The sequence below is a fragment of the Hyperoodon ampullatus genome, assembly GCF_949752795.1.
Source record: "Hyperoodon ampullatus genome assembly, chromosome: 4".
Classification (NCBI taxonomy): Eukaryota; Metazoa; Chordata; class Mammalia; order Artiodactyla; family Ziphiidae; genus Hyperoodon; species Hyperoodon ampullatus.
The window spans coordinates 119828220-119846479 of NC_136917.1; the positions used below are offsets into that span (position 1 = coordinate 119828220).

An 18260-nucleotide genomic window follows, 5' to 3' on the forward strand; every position below is an offset into this window, starting at 1 on the left:
TCCGGGTCAGGGGTCACCTAGTGGGTCAGGGGTCAACTGGCGGTCACCCTCCTCAAACATTCTTCTGAAAATGCAACTTACACCTGAATTGTGATCTTCTATCTATATACTTCTCAAAAAACTAAACTGACTTCCTCTTTTTTTTTTTGGTAAGTGGGCCTCTCACTGTTGTGGCCTCTCCCGTTGCGGAGCACAGGCTCCGGACGCGCAGGCTCAGCGGCCACGGCTCACGGGCCCAGTCGCTCCGCGGCATGTGGGATCCTCCCGGACCGGGGCACGAACCCGCGTCCCCTGCGTCGGCAGGCGGACTCTCAACCACTGCACCAACCAGGGAAGCCCTAAATTGACTTCTGATACACACTGCAGGCTAAACTGAACATCACACGCAAATGTTTGAAATATTAATTTTATTAGGAAAGCATTTGATAGTTGTTTTAGATCATATAATCAATCACTTTATTTTAAAATGATGTGGCCTGAGGATACAATTAAAATATGGACTTTTCATTCAATCAACAAGTATTTGAGCATCTACAAGTGCCAGGCATTAGAGATACAGGCCAAACAGGAGGATCCCTGCTCCCACAGAGCTTACATTCTAGCAGGAGGGCAATATTAAAGAAATGTTTATACTTCTTATAAACATATAAGACAGAGGAAGTGACAGAGGAAGAAGATGGTGCTCTACAAGAGCACACAACAGGTGTCTAACCCAGCCCAGGGAAATCACAGAGACAAAAGATAGGTGTTTAAGTAGAAGGGAGAAGAGAACAGTTCAGGCACAGGGAACTTTGTAGACTCTAAGGGGGCAAGGACGCCGTAGGTTTAAGGAACTGGAAGAAGTCTAGAGTGGGTGGAGCACCCAGTGTGAAAAGAGGAGTCAGGGAGATGAGACTGAAGAGCTGAGGATCAAGATCCATGGAGGCCATTAGGGGTTTGGCACTTCAGGGAACCAGTGAAAGAAGGAAGGAAGGAAGCAGCATGACAGATGTGCACCTTAGAATGGCCATTCTAATTCCAGAGCGATGGAGAGATTGGACAAGGTAAGACTGGATGCAGGTAGACCCCTTCTAAGGCCTGCAGAAAAGACAAAAATGGTAGCGGAATTCAAGAGACAGTTAGGAGGCAAAATCAACAGAACCTGATGATTGAGTCTGAGGTTCCTTAGACCTGTTAGATAGACAGGTCTGGAGCTCAGGGGAGAACTATGTTAAGAACTGTCAAGACAGGAATCATCCCCATTCAGATGGCAACTAAAACCATAAGAAGGGCTGAAATGGCCTAGCGAGAATAAATCAAGCCATGTAAAACACATACATTCAAGAATGAGGAGGGGGCTTCCCTGGCGGCGCAGTGGTTGAGAGTCTGCCTGCCGATGCAGGGGACGCGGGTTCGTGTCCCAGTCCGGGAGGATCCCACATGCCGCGGAGTGGCTGGGGCCGTGAGCCATGGCCGCTGAGCCTGCGTGTCCGGAGCCTGTACTCCACAGAGGGAGAGGCCACAACAGTGAGAGGCCCGCATACCACAAAAAAAAAAAAAAAAAAAAGAAGAAGAATGAGGAGGAATAAAATTCAGCCATAAAAAAGCATGAAATCTTGCCATTTGCAACAGCATGGATGGACCTTGAGGTCACTATGTTAAGTGAAGTAAGTCAGACAGAGAAAGACAAACACTATAAGATCTCACTTATATGTGGAATCTAAAAAACAAAACAAACAAAGCAAAACAGAAAACGAAGCTTATAGATACAAAGAACAGATTGGTGTTTGCCAGAAAGGAGGGGGCGTGGGGTGGACAGAATGAGTGTAGGGGATCAAGAGGTACAAGCTTCCGGCTACGAAATAACTAAGTCCTGGGAATGGAACGTACAGCATGCTGACTATAGTTAATACTGTACTGCATATCTGAAAGTTGCTAAGCGAGTACATCTTAAAAAAGTCCTCATCACAGGAAAAAAAAGAAAAAAGTCTGTCACTGTGCTTGATGATAGATGGTAACTAGACTTATTTTCGTGATCATCTGCAGTGTATATAAATATTGAATCATTATGTTGTACACCTGAAACTAATATAATGTTATATTCAATTATATCTCAGTTAAAAAAAAGAAAAAAGCGGGCTTCCCCGATGGCGCAGTGGTTGAGAGTCTGCCTGCCGATGCAGGGGACACGGGTTCATGCCCCGGTCCGGGAAGATCCCACATGCCACGGAGTGGCTGGGCCCGTGAGCCATGGCCGCTGAGCCTGCGCGTCCGGAGCCTGTGCTCTGCAATGGGAGAGGCCACAACAGTGAGAGGCCCGCATACCACAAAAGAAAAAAAAAAAAAAAAAAAAAGGAAATGTGCCAGCGGCAGGGAGAAGAGAGAATGGGGAGTTATTGTTTAATAATAGAGTTTCAATTTGGGATGATGAAAAGTTCTGGAGACGGATGGTGGCAATGTAAATGTACTTAATGTCACAGAACTGCACACAAAAAAGTGGTTAAAATGGTACACTTTATGTTATGTATATTTTACCACAATTATTATTTTAATAAGAACAATTAAACAATAAGGAGATACTTTTGTGCTATTTGTATCTTTCAGAATAAGAATGCGTTCACATGTGACTAATGAAAAATCCAGACAAATGGTAAAGGGAAGGAGGAATGAGCAGAGGAAGTGGGGCCTGCAAAGGAAACTGAACAAGAATGGCCACGGAGGCTGGTGGAAAACCTAGAGTGTTACAGCAATGGAAGCTAAGGACAGAATTTCTAGGAGGAAGTGTTTGACTGATTCGAATGCCCCAGAGAATTAAATCAGGTAAAACCGGAAAAGGACCCACTGGTTTCAGGAACATGGAGGTCAGTGGTGACCTTGGAGAGGGCTGTTGGCAGTAGAAGCCAGAAGACGAGAGGGTGAGGAGAGAACGGGTAGGAAACAGAGCCCAGAGTGCAGACAAGAAGTCTGACAACTATGGAGAGGAGGACGGTGGTGGCTGGAGGGAAAAGTAACAGATGTTTATTTTTAAAAGTACATTAAAATATCACCATGCATAATCTGCAAAGCAATCAGTTCAGTGGAAATACAACTTTATGTTAAAATCTCAACAATACCTGGAATTTACAGATTACAGAACTTTTCATAGTACTTATGGCTTAGAAAGGATAACTCTAAGTTATTCTCTTCCTTTTCAGGGTGGTAAAGCTGAGCCATAGAAAAATTTCTCTAAGAGAATTTACAAGGAATTGAGGTGCATCAAATAAATATCTTCACTGATTCGTTTTTTAAAGGTAGAAAAGTATAATGCACTGTGTTAAGAAAACAATTTTACTGTAATAGCCACATATTGAAAAAATCTAAAAATTTAAGGCTACTAATTTATTAATTTTTGGTACATGTCCAATGGAAGATGCTTTATATTCCAATTACATCCTCAAGATACCGAAGTTAGTCTTCTGGATGGGTGCGTTGAGGGCTGCACTAAGACTGAGACCCAGGACCAGCCTGGTGTCCACTGGATCGATAATCCCATCGTCCCACAGCCTGATAAAAGAACAAAAACGAGTGATTAGGAGTCCACCACCAAACCACCAGTTATACACCCTATGCCCAAAAATGCCCAGGAGGTTTTCCTTCAGGTAATATGTGGAACTACTGATTAGCTACTATAATCTCACAATGGAAACAATGTTCAAGAGGGGAATAAACAGAGAAAGAAAAATAACATGACTCTTACGCAGCTTTAGGAACAGCTTACTACAAGGAACTTCAAAATAAACCCTGGTTTTATTTATTTCAGGAAAAACCTTCCTGTCCCTCTTCCACCCACACAAACATACAAGTCAAGTTGATATATTACTGTTTTTATTATGAAGAGCCACACAAACCAAGGTAACAGTCTCCAACCAAAGCCCCTACTAGAAAAGGTATATTCCCCCAAACTCTCAAACTCTTAAGAAACTATGAAAATTACTGAATAGACTTCAGTACATTTTATTAATAAAATAAATACCTTCATATGTAGTTCTTTATGTTTTGCTACAATAGGAAAAACAAGTAATGGCTTTAAACTGCTTTCAGAAGAAACTCAAGTAGAAATCTTAGTTTGCTTTTCATGGACAACCTCACATTTATAAAAAAAAAAATGAGTAAGAAATATTGTTTTTTAAAGGTCATTAGTGGGTGGCAGTTTTGCTTTCTTTAAACAAACTGCCTTCAGTATCTGGACATAGCATCAATTATTAAACCATACTTACATCAACAGACCATGAATGAAATCATTGCTCATAAAATATTCATCATAGGGCTCTTAAAGTATCAACAGCCAAAAAAAAAAAAAATATTACTCTTGTAGTTTGTAACCCGGTCAATTGATTACACTCCCTTCTGAAGCCTACAGCAGAGTAATATAGCAAGCACGATGGTGCCGGGGCTGTTCCAGGTAAGAGGCCCTAATCAAATGTCTGGAAAAGTTTGATTATAAAAACAACTGAGCAGAAGAAAATTGGCATGCTGCACATGTAACATGTAAGGATTAAGAAAAACATAGGAGGTTACAGTACTGTACAGATGATGACAGAGCTCTCCGAAAAGACAGGTCTAGCCATGTTAAAGCCTAAACAGACCACAGAATTTTATTGTTAAGCTGAGACTTATGAAACCAAAGGAAGATGCCATAAACTGGCTTGAAAATCCTTTCATCTTTGAAACAAAGTTGGTGTCTCCATGCCACCAACTGTTTCAACAGAAGGGTTAAACATCTATAAATTAAAAGAAAAACCTTGTTGTTTTTCAATATTAATTTCCAAAGATAAGTCTATCTGGGCCATATGCTCTCCTGTCTTGAATATAATCCACTAAAAACAATAATAATCTAAGTATGAAAATAATAAAGGATTCAGTCTTTCTTAAGAGGTGACTTAGCCAGGGCTGAAAAACAAATTAATGGTTCACACAAAATATGCTATTTTTCAAAGTTTAATACTCTAACTGTCCTTGTGAATTTCAAAGTCTTATCAAAAAACTATAGGTGAGCTTACAATGTATATTTTCTCTTTAACCTTTTATATGATTTTCTATTTCCTCTTTGCTTCTACTGGCTACTACGTAAGCCTATTTAAGTGATGGTAAAAAGAATGTTTATTTCTTCAATCAAAGACTACAAAATATTTTGTTCTTAGTTAAGAGAATCAATGACCCGCCACAGCAAAATATACCTGTACATTTGCTTGCAGAAACACGTTAACAAGAAGAGAAACATGCTTTTCAAAAATCCCAAATGGTATTAATTGAATTTTGAAACTAATTATGCTCTGAGAAATAAACGTGTTCAATCTTTCCTGCCCCTCAACACCAGGAGCAGTGCCTGCCACAAAAGATGCATTTGAGGAACTGACATGGATTTTCACTTTTGATTTCCTTTTCCCCCTCCTCTCCAGTCTGCCTTCACAATAAATGGCATAAATCACAGCATAACCCAATTTTTAAAGGACACAAATAGTTATTTTCTTTTTTCCATCTGCCCAAGGGATAAAAGAAAAACAAGAAGCTTCAATTATTCTTCAGAATGTAGAACACTGAAGTTGTTGAAAAAAGAGGTATGAAAGCACACGCATGTCTCCAACGGGGACAGCTGTGATAATTTATTATTACCTCATTTAAGTGGTGTAAGAAACAAACAGAATAAGAGCCGCCATGGTGTGTGAGGTAGTTGCTTAGTGTTGACATGTGGACCCTGGCTATGAATAATCACCTTCTGAATGCACAAGCTTACTTGTTAACAAGTGTCAGTAAGTGTTCAACCATTTTCATCTTTAAATGGGGTAAAAACAAAATAATCAGAGAGGGGGATGACAGGAACCCATTACTGCAGAACTAATTCCTGAAAGTGACACAGCCAGGACTATAATTCTCAACTTCCCAGCCCCAGTGCGGTCCACCTCTGGCCACAGTGCTCCTGCAGGCCTTGGACCACTTCAACTAGGAGCGGGATAAGGGAAGAGGGGTGGAGAGTGGCAGAATCAGACCAATAGTGATGGATCCAAAGCCCAGCCTGGGAGAAGGAGCGGCATTTCAGCAGTAAGCATTCCCATTATAGAAACAACAGTACAAAACTGTGTCCAAATGTTATTTTTTGGTTCCAGTGAGGGTTGGATCATGCCAACTGCTCAGATCTCTGTAAAACTGCTGCCCTGACTGCCAAGATGTGCCCATCAAGGAGTCAGTTATTCTCTGGCTCTCACCTTGCACTGGAATAGTAAGGGTTTCCTTCCTCTTCAAACCTCTTAATGATGGGCTCTTTTAAAGTTGCTTCATCAGCACTGGAGAACTGAAAGAAAAGGGACAATGAGTAAGTCTGCTGCAGGGGAACAACAGATCCACTCAAGAGAACCTCAAGAAAAAAGGGGCAACAGATTTCATGAACGATAATGTTACAACCAACATCTGCACATTGATGTATAGCTTACGTGTGATGCTTTAACATACATGATCTCACCTGAGACATGAGTATCAAATTAGTGCACTGTTATATCTCCCTTATCAGAGCCAATGTCCTAAGGCTGTTTAATGTCAGGTCAAAACCAAAGGTATCACATATTCCACCAGGGTATAGCAATGGATGTGAATTATACAATATAACAAAGGGCTATATTACATCTTGCAGTTTCTGTATAAGGAGGTGGAAAAGTAGGATATTTTCATTCAAAATAGCTAAAATTTTAAACATTTTAAAGCTTAAAGGGATAAAACAATAAGGCCCATTTTAAATAACCTCTTCAATTTCCCAGATGGCTGAGAGAGATTTTTCCCTAATTAAAAATTTAATGGCTTGCCCATCCGTATTGCCAGAAACAAGTGATAATTCAGATGTCAAAATCTTTATGCAAACTAATTTTGAAATCCTGAAAAGTATTTTCAACTTAAAAAATATTCCACATCAAAAACCAAGTGATTTTTTTTCAAATTAATCCAACCTTTTATGTACTTTCATCGTTTAATATCATTTATAGGTCCAGAATTTGGAGGGAGAACCACTAAAATCCTATACTTTCCTTTCACATATAAAAATAGATGAATTCATATATCTGTATATCAAATTAATCAAAGCACAACTATTTAATAAGATATCGCCATGCTGGGCTAGAATTTAAGACAAGCTTTCAAAATATCAGGTAGAATTTCATATCCCCACTCCCTACTACATACACACAAAAGTAAAGCTTTCCTTTTGCTTGGATACTAGTTAGTACTAAAGTGCATCTGAAACTTCAACTTAAGTCTGCAGAGTTACTGTTGCTTAGAAAAGATAGCTGGGGATGTGAGGCATGGATGAGATGCATTCAGGGAAGCAGGAACCACCCTCTGGCTTTATATTATCCCCACTCCACAAACTAGGCGGTTGACCAGATGATCAATCTCTAAATGGCAGAAGTGAGAGCCTGAGAAGGCAGGGCCTCCTCCACATTATGCCTTGTTACGATGAAAGAGTGCAGCTAAGCAACTTTAGGAACGTGCACCAATCATTTTATAGGCCTGCTGCTTAAATAAAGTAGTTGTAAGCTATAATAAAATGTAATGCAAAATTTCAGATGAATCTCTAACAGAGACACAAACAAAAGAATCCATCTCAAAAGCAGCTATTTGCTGATTTGCTTTTCATTAAGCTTCCAGTGCCCTTTCCCTCCTTCTTCATTGATACTTTCACAGTATAATAATGGTATTCAATTCTCATTACACAATGGGGCCCTCCCACTAGAGGTATCCTTAACAACAATCTAAAAGTAAAATAGGAAACACAAAATTCTGCTGCTTTAGGTCATAAAATCAAAGACATAAGTCAGATTTATTTAAATCTCACTAACTGCAAATGACAAAGAATCAAACATCTTTATGCCTCAGGCACCCAGAGACAAAAGAGTTTGTTAAGTGTTTTCTTGGAGATTCTGAAAAGTTTGTAAATTACCACAAGAAGGTACTTCAAAGTGAAATGGCTCTAAAAAGAGAGATGGAGAATGTGTAAGTCTAAAACAATTTCCAGGTCAGCTACTTCTAGATAAAGCCAGGCCCTGAATGTTGGAATCCTAGCCACAAACTTAGAGGGGTTTTGGGTATGCTGCTCCCTGGCTCCACAGTGTTCTGGTGAAAGTCAAACCTGGAGACAAAGAAACAGCATTTACCTGTTTCCCTTCCCGTGCTCTTTGGTCCTTTGCTACTGTCGCTAGCACATTAGCTGCCTGCTCTCCTCCCATCACTGAGATGCGAGCATTTGGCCACAGGTAGAGAAATCTTGGGCTATGGGGGGAAAAAAGAAAGAATGATCAAATGAATTCACTGTACTACACAGAGATTTTCAGAGGCCCATGTTTACCTTTTAAATCAGTGGTGGTTCATTCTGGCTGCGCATTACAATTATCTGGGGATTAAAAAAAAAAACAATGCCTAGAACCCACCCCAGAGTAATCTCCAGCAGTGGGGCTTCAGCATGGTAGAATTTTTAAGTTCTCCAGGTGATTCTGATGTCTGTTTTGATATACAGTATTTTTCCATTTCATCCAAATTTACTGGGCAAAGAAGTATTCAAAATATCCTATTATGTGCAGTTATGTGCTGTTTTCCATTCCTAAAATTAGTGATATGTGCCTTCTCCCTTTATTTTTTAGTTTTAACAGGGGATTCTCAAGTTTGTTAACCCTTTTAAACAAAGCAACTTTGGGATTTCCTGATTCTTCTATCGTTATAATGTTTGTACTTTATTATGTCCTGTTTTTATTTTTCTTGTTTTAATATGCTGCTCTTCTTTGAACCTCTTCAGCTGGCTGCTCGGCTCACTGATTTCCAGCCTTACTTCTCTTCCAGTATATAATATATAACTAAGTCCACACCTGTCTCAAAGCAAGACTTTAGACACATCACACAAGTTATGATGTAGTATTTTCATTATCAGCCATTTCAAAATATGTCCTGATTCCCACTGTGGATTTCTTCCAAGTGGTACTTTTAGCATTAAATTTCATTTCACCCCTCCAGATGATACAAATTATGGTATAACTGATTAAGATTTGTGAATGTCATTCTATATTTCAAATAGCCTTGAAATAAACTGGTAAACTGACCATTCATAATGATACTTGAAGTATGATTCATTCTTTCAAAGAAAACCATGACAACCACCTACCTAAATGCTCTGCCACACATCCCATAGTTTCCAGCCCCATAAGAGCCCCCGATGATGACAGTTATCTTCGGCACATTGGCACAGGCTACGGCAGTCACCATCTTGGCGCCATCCTTGGCAATTCCTTCAGCTTCGTAGTCTCTACCAACCATAAATCCTGTGAAAAAAGAACAGAAAGAGAGCCTCAGGGTGATGAGATTAGTGTGCAGAAGTCATTTTCACCAAGATACTAGAAGGACATCTTGTCAACCTTATATTTTACCACAGGCCTCTCACCCTAATAAAATATTTATATGTAAAATATGACCCCCACAAATTTGCATTAAAAGGTAAAATAAAATTTTCTCTAATCATTTAAAAAATTGTTTAAATGGTTCATCTGGATACACACAGAGATCCTCAAACAAGATAAGAATGCAACATATCTTCCAGAAATTATCTCAGAACAATAGCTTGGTGATGAAAGAACAGGATATGGCAAGCTAAGGAAAAAGTACTAGGGCAAGCCCAACCGTGAGGGCTTTAGGATTCACTGACCTGGTTTAAAATACAGATTATTCCTTCTGAAGCACTGCTTTAAAACTTTGATGAAATAAAATTAATGTTTCATAGAGATGCTGAGTCCCTGTCAGCGACTCAATAGCAAGATAAAAGAATTCTCATTATAATTATAGGATCCTTCTACTTCTCCAAGCTCCCACCCCCAGCTCTGCTGAAACCGGTCTGCAGCGTCACTGCGCTTTCCAGGCCTTGGGGTTCTTCCTCTTCACCTTATAAACGTTGCATCAGGCTTCATCTGTCTCCCTCCGCACCCACAGACTCACATGCCTACGTGATGGTCGCTGTTCTTGCTTTGCAAATCTCCAGCAATGGGTAATCCAATTCAATTAAACCATTTTTTATGGATCACTTGTACTTGCTGAGGATACAACAGTACTGATGTAACAAGCCCTGCCCCCACCAGGCACCATCAGTTTCCTCTGGTCACCTCCCTGCCCTCTGAACTGGGCCCTCAGAATAGCTCAGAGACTCCTTTATCTATTTTATCTCGACTCCCTGTAACATTCCCACAATAGCTATCTCAAATATCGACTCTCTTTAAAAGCCCTCACCCACCACCCACCACCCTATCACCCCACTGTGCCCCTAGTCCCCGCGAGAGATTTTGCCTTGAAAAAGAAGACCGAGGCCATCTCACTTGGCTTTCTCTAACCCTTCTTTTTCTCACCATAAAGAACAACATAATCATGCTGCCTTTCTTCCTTTACTCTCATCTCTGTGGAAGAAACTAGAGTTACTCAAAGATTATCCCTGAGCCCTTTCTCTTCTCTCTGGGTGTTATCTATTCCCACAGCTTTAAACACCATCTCCATGTTCTAAGGATGTCTCCACGTTCGCCTCCAGCTAACACACCTCTTCGGTGCTCAAGACTTTTCAACTGCCCACCATATATTTCCAAATGGATACATGTGAGGTCCCTCAAATGCAGTGTTGCAAAACCAAACTCAAACTCTGCTCTCTGACCCCAACCCAACAAAAAATAAAGCACAGCAAAAATGTAGGAACCTTCCAAGCACACGGTTTAACTTACTGGTGGTTAATAAATCATGAATCATTACTAGAAACAAGGTCTCTGGCCTAGTGAAGCTTCAGAGTACTTTTACCTGCCCTTTTAGAAGGTTTGCCACATAGGGCCCTCTCTGGCTGCCACCTGGATAGAACTCCTCTCAAGAATCATCTAACCAGATATCTTAAACTTAAGAACAGCACCAGATGAAGATGTTTTAGCACCAGTACTATGTAAAGCCCTGCTGACTGTCAAGGCCAAACTCCTTCTCAAAAAGGCATGCCTGATCCAAACAACTAATTAAGGACTTCTTCCTTTGAACCTGAGATAACCACACATGACTTAGAACAGTGGTCCCCAACATTTTTTGGCACCAGGGACCAGTTTCATGGAAGACCATTTTTCCACGAGCAGGGTGGCAGCGGGCAGGGGGAAAGCTCAGGCAGTAATGTGAGCCATGGGGAGCAGCAGAGGAAGCTTCACTCCCTGGCCCACCATTCACCTCCTGCTGTGCGGCCTGGTTCCTAACAGGCCGTGGATCAGTACCAGTCCGCGGCCCGGGGGTGGGAACCCCTGACTTAGAAGACTGGGGGAAACTTTTTTTTTAGCTAATCAACATATCAGAGTGTCTCCTATCTGTCAGGCACCATGCAACACACAAAAAGTATAAATAGGAGAATCATAGAATGCCAGGAAGAAGAACTCTAGAACCCTAAGAGCCCTTAAAAATCATTTCACCTGCCATGTTAGGATCACCCATGGAACATGAAATCAGACAGTTGACATTGGTCTTATCATTCTTTGGAGTCAAAACACAAATCGTGGAACTTCCCTGGTGGTCCAGTGGTAAAGAATCTGCCTTACAATGCAGGGGATGCGGGTTTGATCCCTGGTCACGGAACTAAGATACTACATGCCAGGGAAACTAAGCCCGTGCACCACAACTACTGAGCTCATGTGCCTCAACTAGAGAGCCTGCACGCTGCAAACTACAGAGCCTGTGCACTCTGGAGCCCATGTGCCACAGAGCCTGCACGCCACAACTAGAGAGAGAAAACCCCCCGCCACAACTAGAGAGAAGTCCGCACGCCGCAACGAAAGAGCCTGCGTGCCACAACTAAGACCCGACGCAGCCCAAAATTAAATAAATAAATAAACAAACAAACAAACAAACAAATAATCAAAAAAAAAAACACCTCAAATCCCAGACTTTGGTTCAGGATGTGCATGTCCATTTAAGATGTTGCTTCAGGTAGAATTAACTGCACGATGAAAGATAAGGAAAAGGGAGGACCACAGCATGTACTTAAAATCCTTTATGGGGAACAAAGTACTGGGAAAGAGACCATGGGTCAGATAACACCCTCCAGCACTAATGAGAGTGTTACTGGCCAAGAACACTCTGCTGTTTTCTGGGTGGGTGGGTGCACATGTGCAGGAGTAAAGGAAGGCCACTCAAATGTTTCATACACTTGAAACTCAGAAATTGCTTCACTCAAAAACATGGATAAATTCCCCCAAATATTCAAGATTCTTGAAGTGTTAACCTTTAAAGATAATCTAGAGAGAGCATGTCCAATAAAGCTTTCTGTTATAATGGAAGCATTCTATGTCTGCACTGTCCAATAAATGAGCCATACTGGACACTGCAGCTCTCGAATAAATGCACCCAAACTGGTTAAGCTATTTTCTTTTTCTTTTTTTTTTTGGCTGCACTGGGTCTTTGTTGCTGCGTGCAGGGTCTCTCTAATTGCTGAGAGCAGGGTCTACTCTTCGTTGCAGTGCGTGGGTTTCTCATCGCAGTGGCTTCTCTTGTTGCGGAGCACCGGCTCTAGGTGCGCAGGCTTCAGTAGTTGCGGCATGGACTCAGTAGTTGTGGCTTGCAGGCTCTAGAGCACAGGCTCAGTAGTTGTGGTTCACGGGCTTAGCTGCTCTGTGGCATGTGGGATCTTCCCGGACCAGGGCTCGAACCCGTGTCCCCTGCATTGGCAGGCGGATTCTTAACCACTGCGTGGCCACCAGGGAAGTCCAAGCTATTTTCTTACCAGTAATGTTCTGAAGAAACAGCAGAGGGATATCCCTTTGGCAGCATAACTGGACAAAATGAGCTCCCTATAAGCAAATAAAATAAAAATCTTTTTAGTGGGAGGTTAACAAATTTAATCATCATTTACCTTGCAAACAACACATTTGGGTCAAAGAAAGAGTACCCCTTGCTTGGCTAGTCTGACCTTATAGTAACAGTAATAATAATACTACCATGGGGACCCACTGTCAATGGAACATGTGGTTACAATTTGCACTGTACTTGTTTTGCACAGGCACCTGTGTGATCACTGGCACATAACTGTAGGCCAACTCCTGTGTCAGAGATGAAGTCAACCACTAATATTCCAAACAGCAAGTGAAACTTCAGGAACAGAGAAGAAGGAATTGCTTGTCAATGAGAATTTCTGAGCCTCACCATAAGGCAATTCTCTGGTTCTCCACTTTAAAAAAGATAGAATGGGGCTTCCCTGGTGGCGCAGTGGTTGAGAGTCCGCCTGCCGATGCTAGGGGACATGGGTTCGTGCCCCGGTCTGGGAAGATCCCACATGCCGCGGAGCGGCTGGGCCCGTGAGCCATGGCCGCTGAGCCTGTGCGTCCGGAGCCTGTGCTTCGCAATGGGAGAGGCCACAGCGGTGAGAGGCCCGGGTACCGCAAAAAAAAAAAAAAAAAAAAAAAAAAAAAAAAAAGAATGTAAACCCTTCTGGGATACCTACGTTTTGATGATCACTTGAAATTCTTTCATGCACCAAGATTATAGTAAAATATATCTTTCTTACCAACATACTTGAAATAAAGGGGATTTTTTTTTTTTTTTTTTTGGCTGCGTTGGGTCTTCATTGCTGCGCGTGGGCTTTCTCTAGTTACGGCGAGCGAGGGTTACTCTTCGTTGTGGTGCACAAGCTTCTCACTGCAGTGGCTGCTCTTGTTGCAGAGCACAGGCTCTAGGTGTGTGAGCTTCAGTAGTTGTGGCTCGTGGGCTCTAGAGCGCAGGCTCAGTAGTTGTGGCACACGGGCTTAGTTGTTCCATGGCATGTGGGATTTTCCCAGACCAGGACTCGAACCCGTGTCCCCTGCATTGGAAGGCAGATTCTTAACTACTGTGCCACCAGGGAAGCCCAAATGGGATTTTAGATGAGTGCTAGACACCTTTTATCCTTGAGTTTAGGAAATTAGTTATTTAATGACACAAAAATATAACTATTCCTTTCCCTATCTTCTAAAGATTATGTGAGTAAGAAAACACTTAAAGCTGTTTCCTTTATATTTTACTCTCTATTTGCAGATGCCTTTAACTTAGCCGGAAATGCCTTGGCAAGTACAAGATTGCAAAGCAATTGCTCAACCTCAAATACGAGAATGAGGAAATCACACAGACTTGTGGGGCTTACTTCAACAAATGAAATGTCAGACAGAGGCCAAACATAGCTCTCCTCCCGGATTTATCTGTGACAAGCCAACAAATAAAACAAGGCGGCGTTTGTTGGCCTCAGTCTGACATACCCTCTATTGAAATAAGTATATTATATAGTCATTAAAAGTCAGTGTATTAGGGGCTTCCCTGGTGGCTCAGTGGTTAAGAATCCGCCTGCCAATGCAGGGGACACGGGTTCGAGCCCTGGTCCGGGAAGATCCCACATGCCACGGAGCAAATAAGCCCGTATACCACAACTACTGAGCCTGCGCTCTAGGGCCCACGAGCCACAACTACTGAAGTCCGCACGCCTAGAGCCCGTGCTCCGCAACAAGAGAAGCCACCGCAATGAGAAGCCCGCACACCACAACGAAGAGTAGCCCCCACTCACTGCAACTAGAGAAAGCCCGCACGCAGCAACAAAGACCCAATGCAGCCAAAAATAAAGAAATTAATTTTTTTAAAAAGTCAGTGTATTAGAAATATTTAATATTTTGGAAACGCTCACTATACATACTATTAAGTGAAAACCAGCAAAACTTCTCTATATATGGCAAAACCAATTTTGTTTAAAAAAAGAGGGGGAATAGAAAAAACTAAGGAACCATAATAACATGTTAGTCAAGGTTATTTCTGGCATGAATGTAGGTGACTTCTATTTTCTTTATTTTTACTCTCTTATTTTCATCTTATAATCTCAGTGGGGGAACAATAATGAATAGCAAAATCCAGAAACTAACTTTACTAATAAAACATTCTGCCAAAGACAAATTCTTCCTAATTAGGGTAGGAAAGTGCTTAACTGCCTGTTACCTGCCTCAGTAAGAGAACTTTTACCTTGTTATTCACTCTATCATTTGAAGAGGAAAAACAGGGCTAAACTTTTTTATTTTCTTAAGAAAATATTTTATCAAATAAATACATGAATTACATTTATCCAAGTTTAGGTAAATCTGAGACAATGATGTATGAAATTGAATACTAAGCCAAAATATATTCATGAATTCCCTCTTTTAAAACCAGAGCTTCAGTAACAAGACCGACTATCTTTCCGTTTCCAAAAAGTGAAAATATAATCAAGTTAAACTGATTATGGGATAGAATAGAGCAGGTCATGTCTCAGAATCATATGAATAGTATGTTTGAACCCTTCGAATGCATGAAATACTTTCAAGACAAGTATTCCTATATTCTTAGAAAATGTATACATCATCCACAGCAGTTATGATTCAAGTATTAAAAGAACTTTCCTAAAACAAACATTTGTATTTTTAACAGTGCTCAAGACAGTTCATCATATTCACGTAAACCTCCCTAAAGCTGTTTCAAACATTTAACACGCACACACATACATGTTCACACGTATAGGCACACAATGTTCTGTTTGCTAAGGCATCTGGCTAAATATTTTAAAGCTTTTATGCAATAATTTTCATTCATTATTTGATAATGTTTAAATTAAAACAGAAAAACCTTGAAACATTTTTAACAGTACTTGCCTTTTTTGCAGATTCAGAAAAGAGAACTCCATTGTTTCCAACGATACCTATTGGGTATCCATATATTCTAGCAAATCCTCAAAAGAAAATTGAAAAAAAGATGTATGTATTTCAGAGGGCTTTTAATTCACAACGAACAGACATATTTATACATTGTTTAATTTCAAACCAATGTTTAAAATGTAGAGAGATTTCGTCTATGGTACAAAATAGCTCATGGCATAATTTATTTCTAAGGTACTGGAGTCTGGGTTTTTTGCTTTCTTGAAAGGGGTGTGTTACATATAAAGTTATCCACTTGTCTGACCAACCAGTTTGGTTAGATGATTGGATTAGTGTCATCCATTCATTCATGTAACATATATGAGTGCCTACTATGTACCAGACACAAAGGGTATTCTGATATAGAACAAATCAGAGACACAGATCCCTTTAAAGGTCAATGTTCAGAGCCATCGGCCAGTTTCAGGTGACTAGCTTGCCTTAAAACGCCTGAAGTAATGACAGGCCCTTGAAATAAAAGGGATAAGCTCAGCAAAGACAAACTTTTTTAAAAAGCAGGAATGCAGTCAAGCCTGGTGGTAACCGAGTTCAAGGTAAGAAATCCAGTTAAGCTTAGAAGAAGAATAAATCACTACACTTTCATTTTCTCTGTGTTTGCATCTTTTTCTTTCTCCTTTCCACAAGTTTTGTTTTTGTCTCACTATCACTTCCCCTACCACTACACACACACACACACAAACACGAGAAATAAGAGAGAAGAAAAAGGGGGAAGAAAACCCTGTTATTTTGTGAAGTAGACACTTTAGGTGATTCCAGGAGGCTATTTTGCAAATATGAAGGACGTGACTAGAGACTTTCCCAAGAGTGATTTTCAACAAACCTACTTGACTATAAATAGGTGTCAAATACTTGGAAGCCAAGTGTCAACAAACTGTGCTTGTGAGAGGGGTCACAGGAAGCTCAATGCCAAAGTTCCTGGACCAGGCTCTGTGTCCAAGCTCAAGCTTGGACAGGCTGCCACTAAGACCCCTGGCGTGGGCCGCCCCACACAAAGCAGGTACTCGAAGAATGAATGGATAAGAGAGAATGTCAACCTACTGACAAGCCAGAACACTGAATTTTTTAACTTATTTTTGTTCTTTACTCTGGCTTTGTCTTGATTTATTTTTTTAAATCCTTATGTTTATTTAATATGTTAAAATGAAACACTGATTTGCTGGTCACCTTGATTTCTCTTGGTCTTTCAGACCTAAAATCCCAGCCAAAACCCTAGGCTACACACCCTAAACGGCACTGCCACTTACAGAGGCAGTTCAGAGAGGGGCAAACCTCCCCAAAGTTCTAACAATCCACTCTGAGTCCTGACCCATCCCACAAAAAGAGCTGGGAACCCGGCACGTGTCTCAGCAGCACGGTGCTACCCCTGAAGGTGTTCTGCCCTGTGAGCTGTTTAAACTCTCCATCCACCCTTAGTCCTGCTGAGTAGGGCGCATGCCCCACTACACTAGGGTCACCCGTGGAGGGAGCACCTTCACCAACTTCCTATCGGCCAAACAAGAAAGCAAAATGTCTACGAAACTCCTAGGCCTACCTATGGCAAGTGCGGGGGCAGGAGGAAAGCTGTAAGAACTGCCAGAGACACCTGATCCTTACAAAACTCTGTCCTTCCCCCTCCTCACTCCCACTCAGGGCCCCCGCATTCATCCCTCCCTCCTCCTTTCATGCCCCCTCCCCCTCATGCCCCCTTTCATCCTCTCTTACTACCTCCTCACCCTCTCATCCCCCCTTCGCCCTCTCATTCCTCTCTTCTCCCTCTCACTCCCCACCCCACTGCCTATCCAAACCTTATTTGAATTCCAGTACAGACAAGAAGAGATGGAGATCTACCATCTGGTAGGTCTACCCCTGGTATTTTAGGGGGCAAAGGTACCACAAGTATTTTAGCAAGTCCAGGGCAAATACATAAAAACAGATGACAAAGACAGCCCATCCATCTCTGAGAAAGCAGCAGAAACAGTTCTGACTTGTTTTAAACTGCTGCACAATGAGGGTTACATCCTGAACTATTTGGGGACAAATTCTGTCTATATATCAAAGAAAAAGCTCTTAATCACTTAAACACCTAAATACAAACACATAAATTCCACATCCAGAGTGAACCCTTCTCTTGCTCATAAATCAGACCAGGAGAAACTGCTGTGACTTATCCTTAAGCCTCAATGTATATTTGCAATTTGGATTTTTGCAGCTAGTTGTTTTTTCTACTCTGATATGCTGTCTTCAGATTAACTACTACATTTTGGAGCTTCTTTAAGACCAAGTAAAATGCCCAAATTTGTTTTGCCATTTGTCCAAAATAGATTACTATGGACCTGGTGTCTATGTTTCAAATATTTCTTCAAAGGCCTACAAATGTAACAGTTTAGGTGAATGAATTAACTTTTATAAACATTCTTATTTTGTTTTTTCAGACTTGGTATTCTGTCCTGTAGTCTCAATCTAGTCTTTGTGTGGATTATAAGACGTACACAGAGGCAGTGAGAAGGTTTAACTCAGTCTACAGTCTTCTGGGAAACT

General features: G+C 41.2%; 1 protein-coding gene across 3 annotated transcripts in view; it reads right to left on the bottom strand.

Annotated features, from left to right (window-relative positions):
- Nucleotides 1–3404: 3404 nt before the first annotated feature.
- Nucleotides 3405–18260, bottom strand: part of MCCC2 (methylcrotonyl-CoA carboxylase subunit 2) — a gene marked incomplete at both ends in the record, with an annotated part of 64905 nt that continues 50049 nt past the window's right edge. For 2 of the 3 annotated variants that reach the window (XM_079701736.1, XM_079701735.1), the window contains 6 exons: nucleotides 3405–3522; nucleotides 6222–6307; nucleotides 8157–8271; nucleotides 9155–9311; nucleotides 12767–12829; nucleotides 15677–15757. In XM_079701736.1, the coding sequence (XP_079557862.1) occupies nucleotides 3405–3522; nucleotides 6222–6307; nucleotides 8157–8271; nucleotides 9155–9311; nucleotides 12767–12829; nucleotides 15677–15757 (620 nt within the window). Of the gene's footprint in view, nucleotides 3523–6221; nucleotides 6308–8156; nucleotides 8272–9154; nucleotides 9312–12766; nucleotides 12834–15676; nucleotides 15758–18260 lie in introns of all 3 variants that reach the window. The other variant, XM_079701734.1, reaches the window with a different exon arrangement.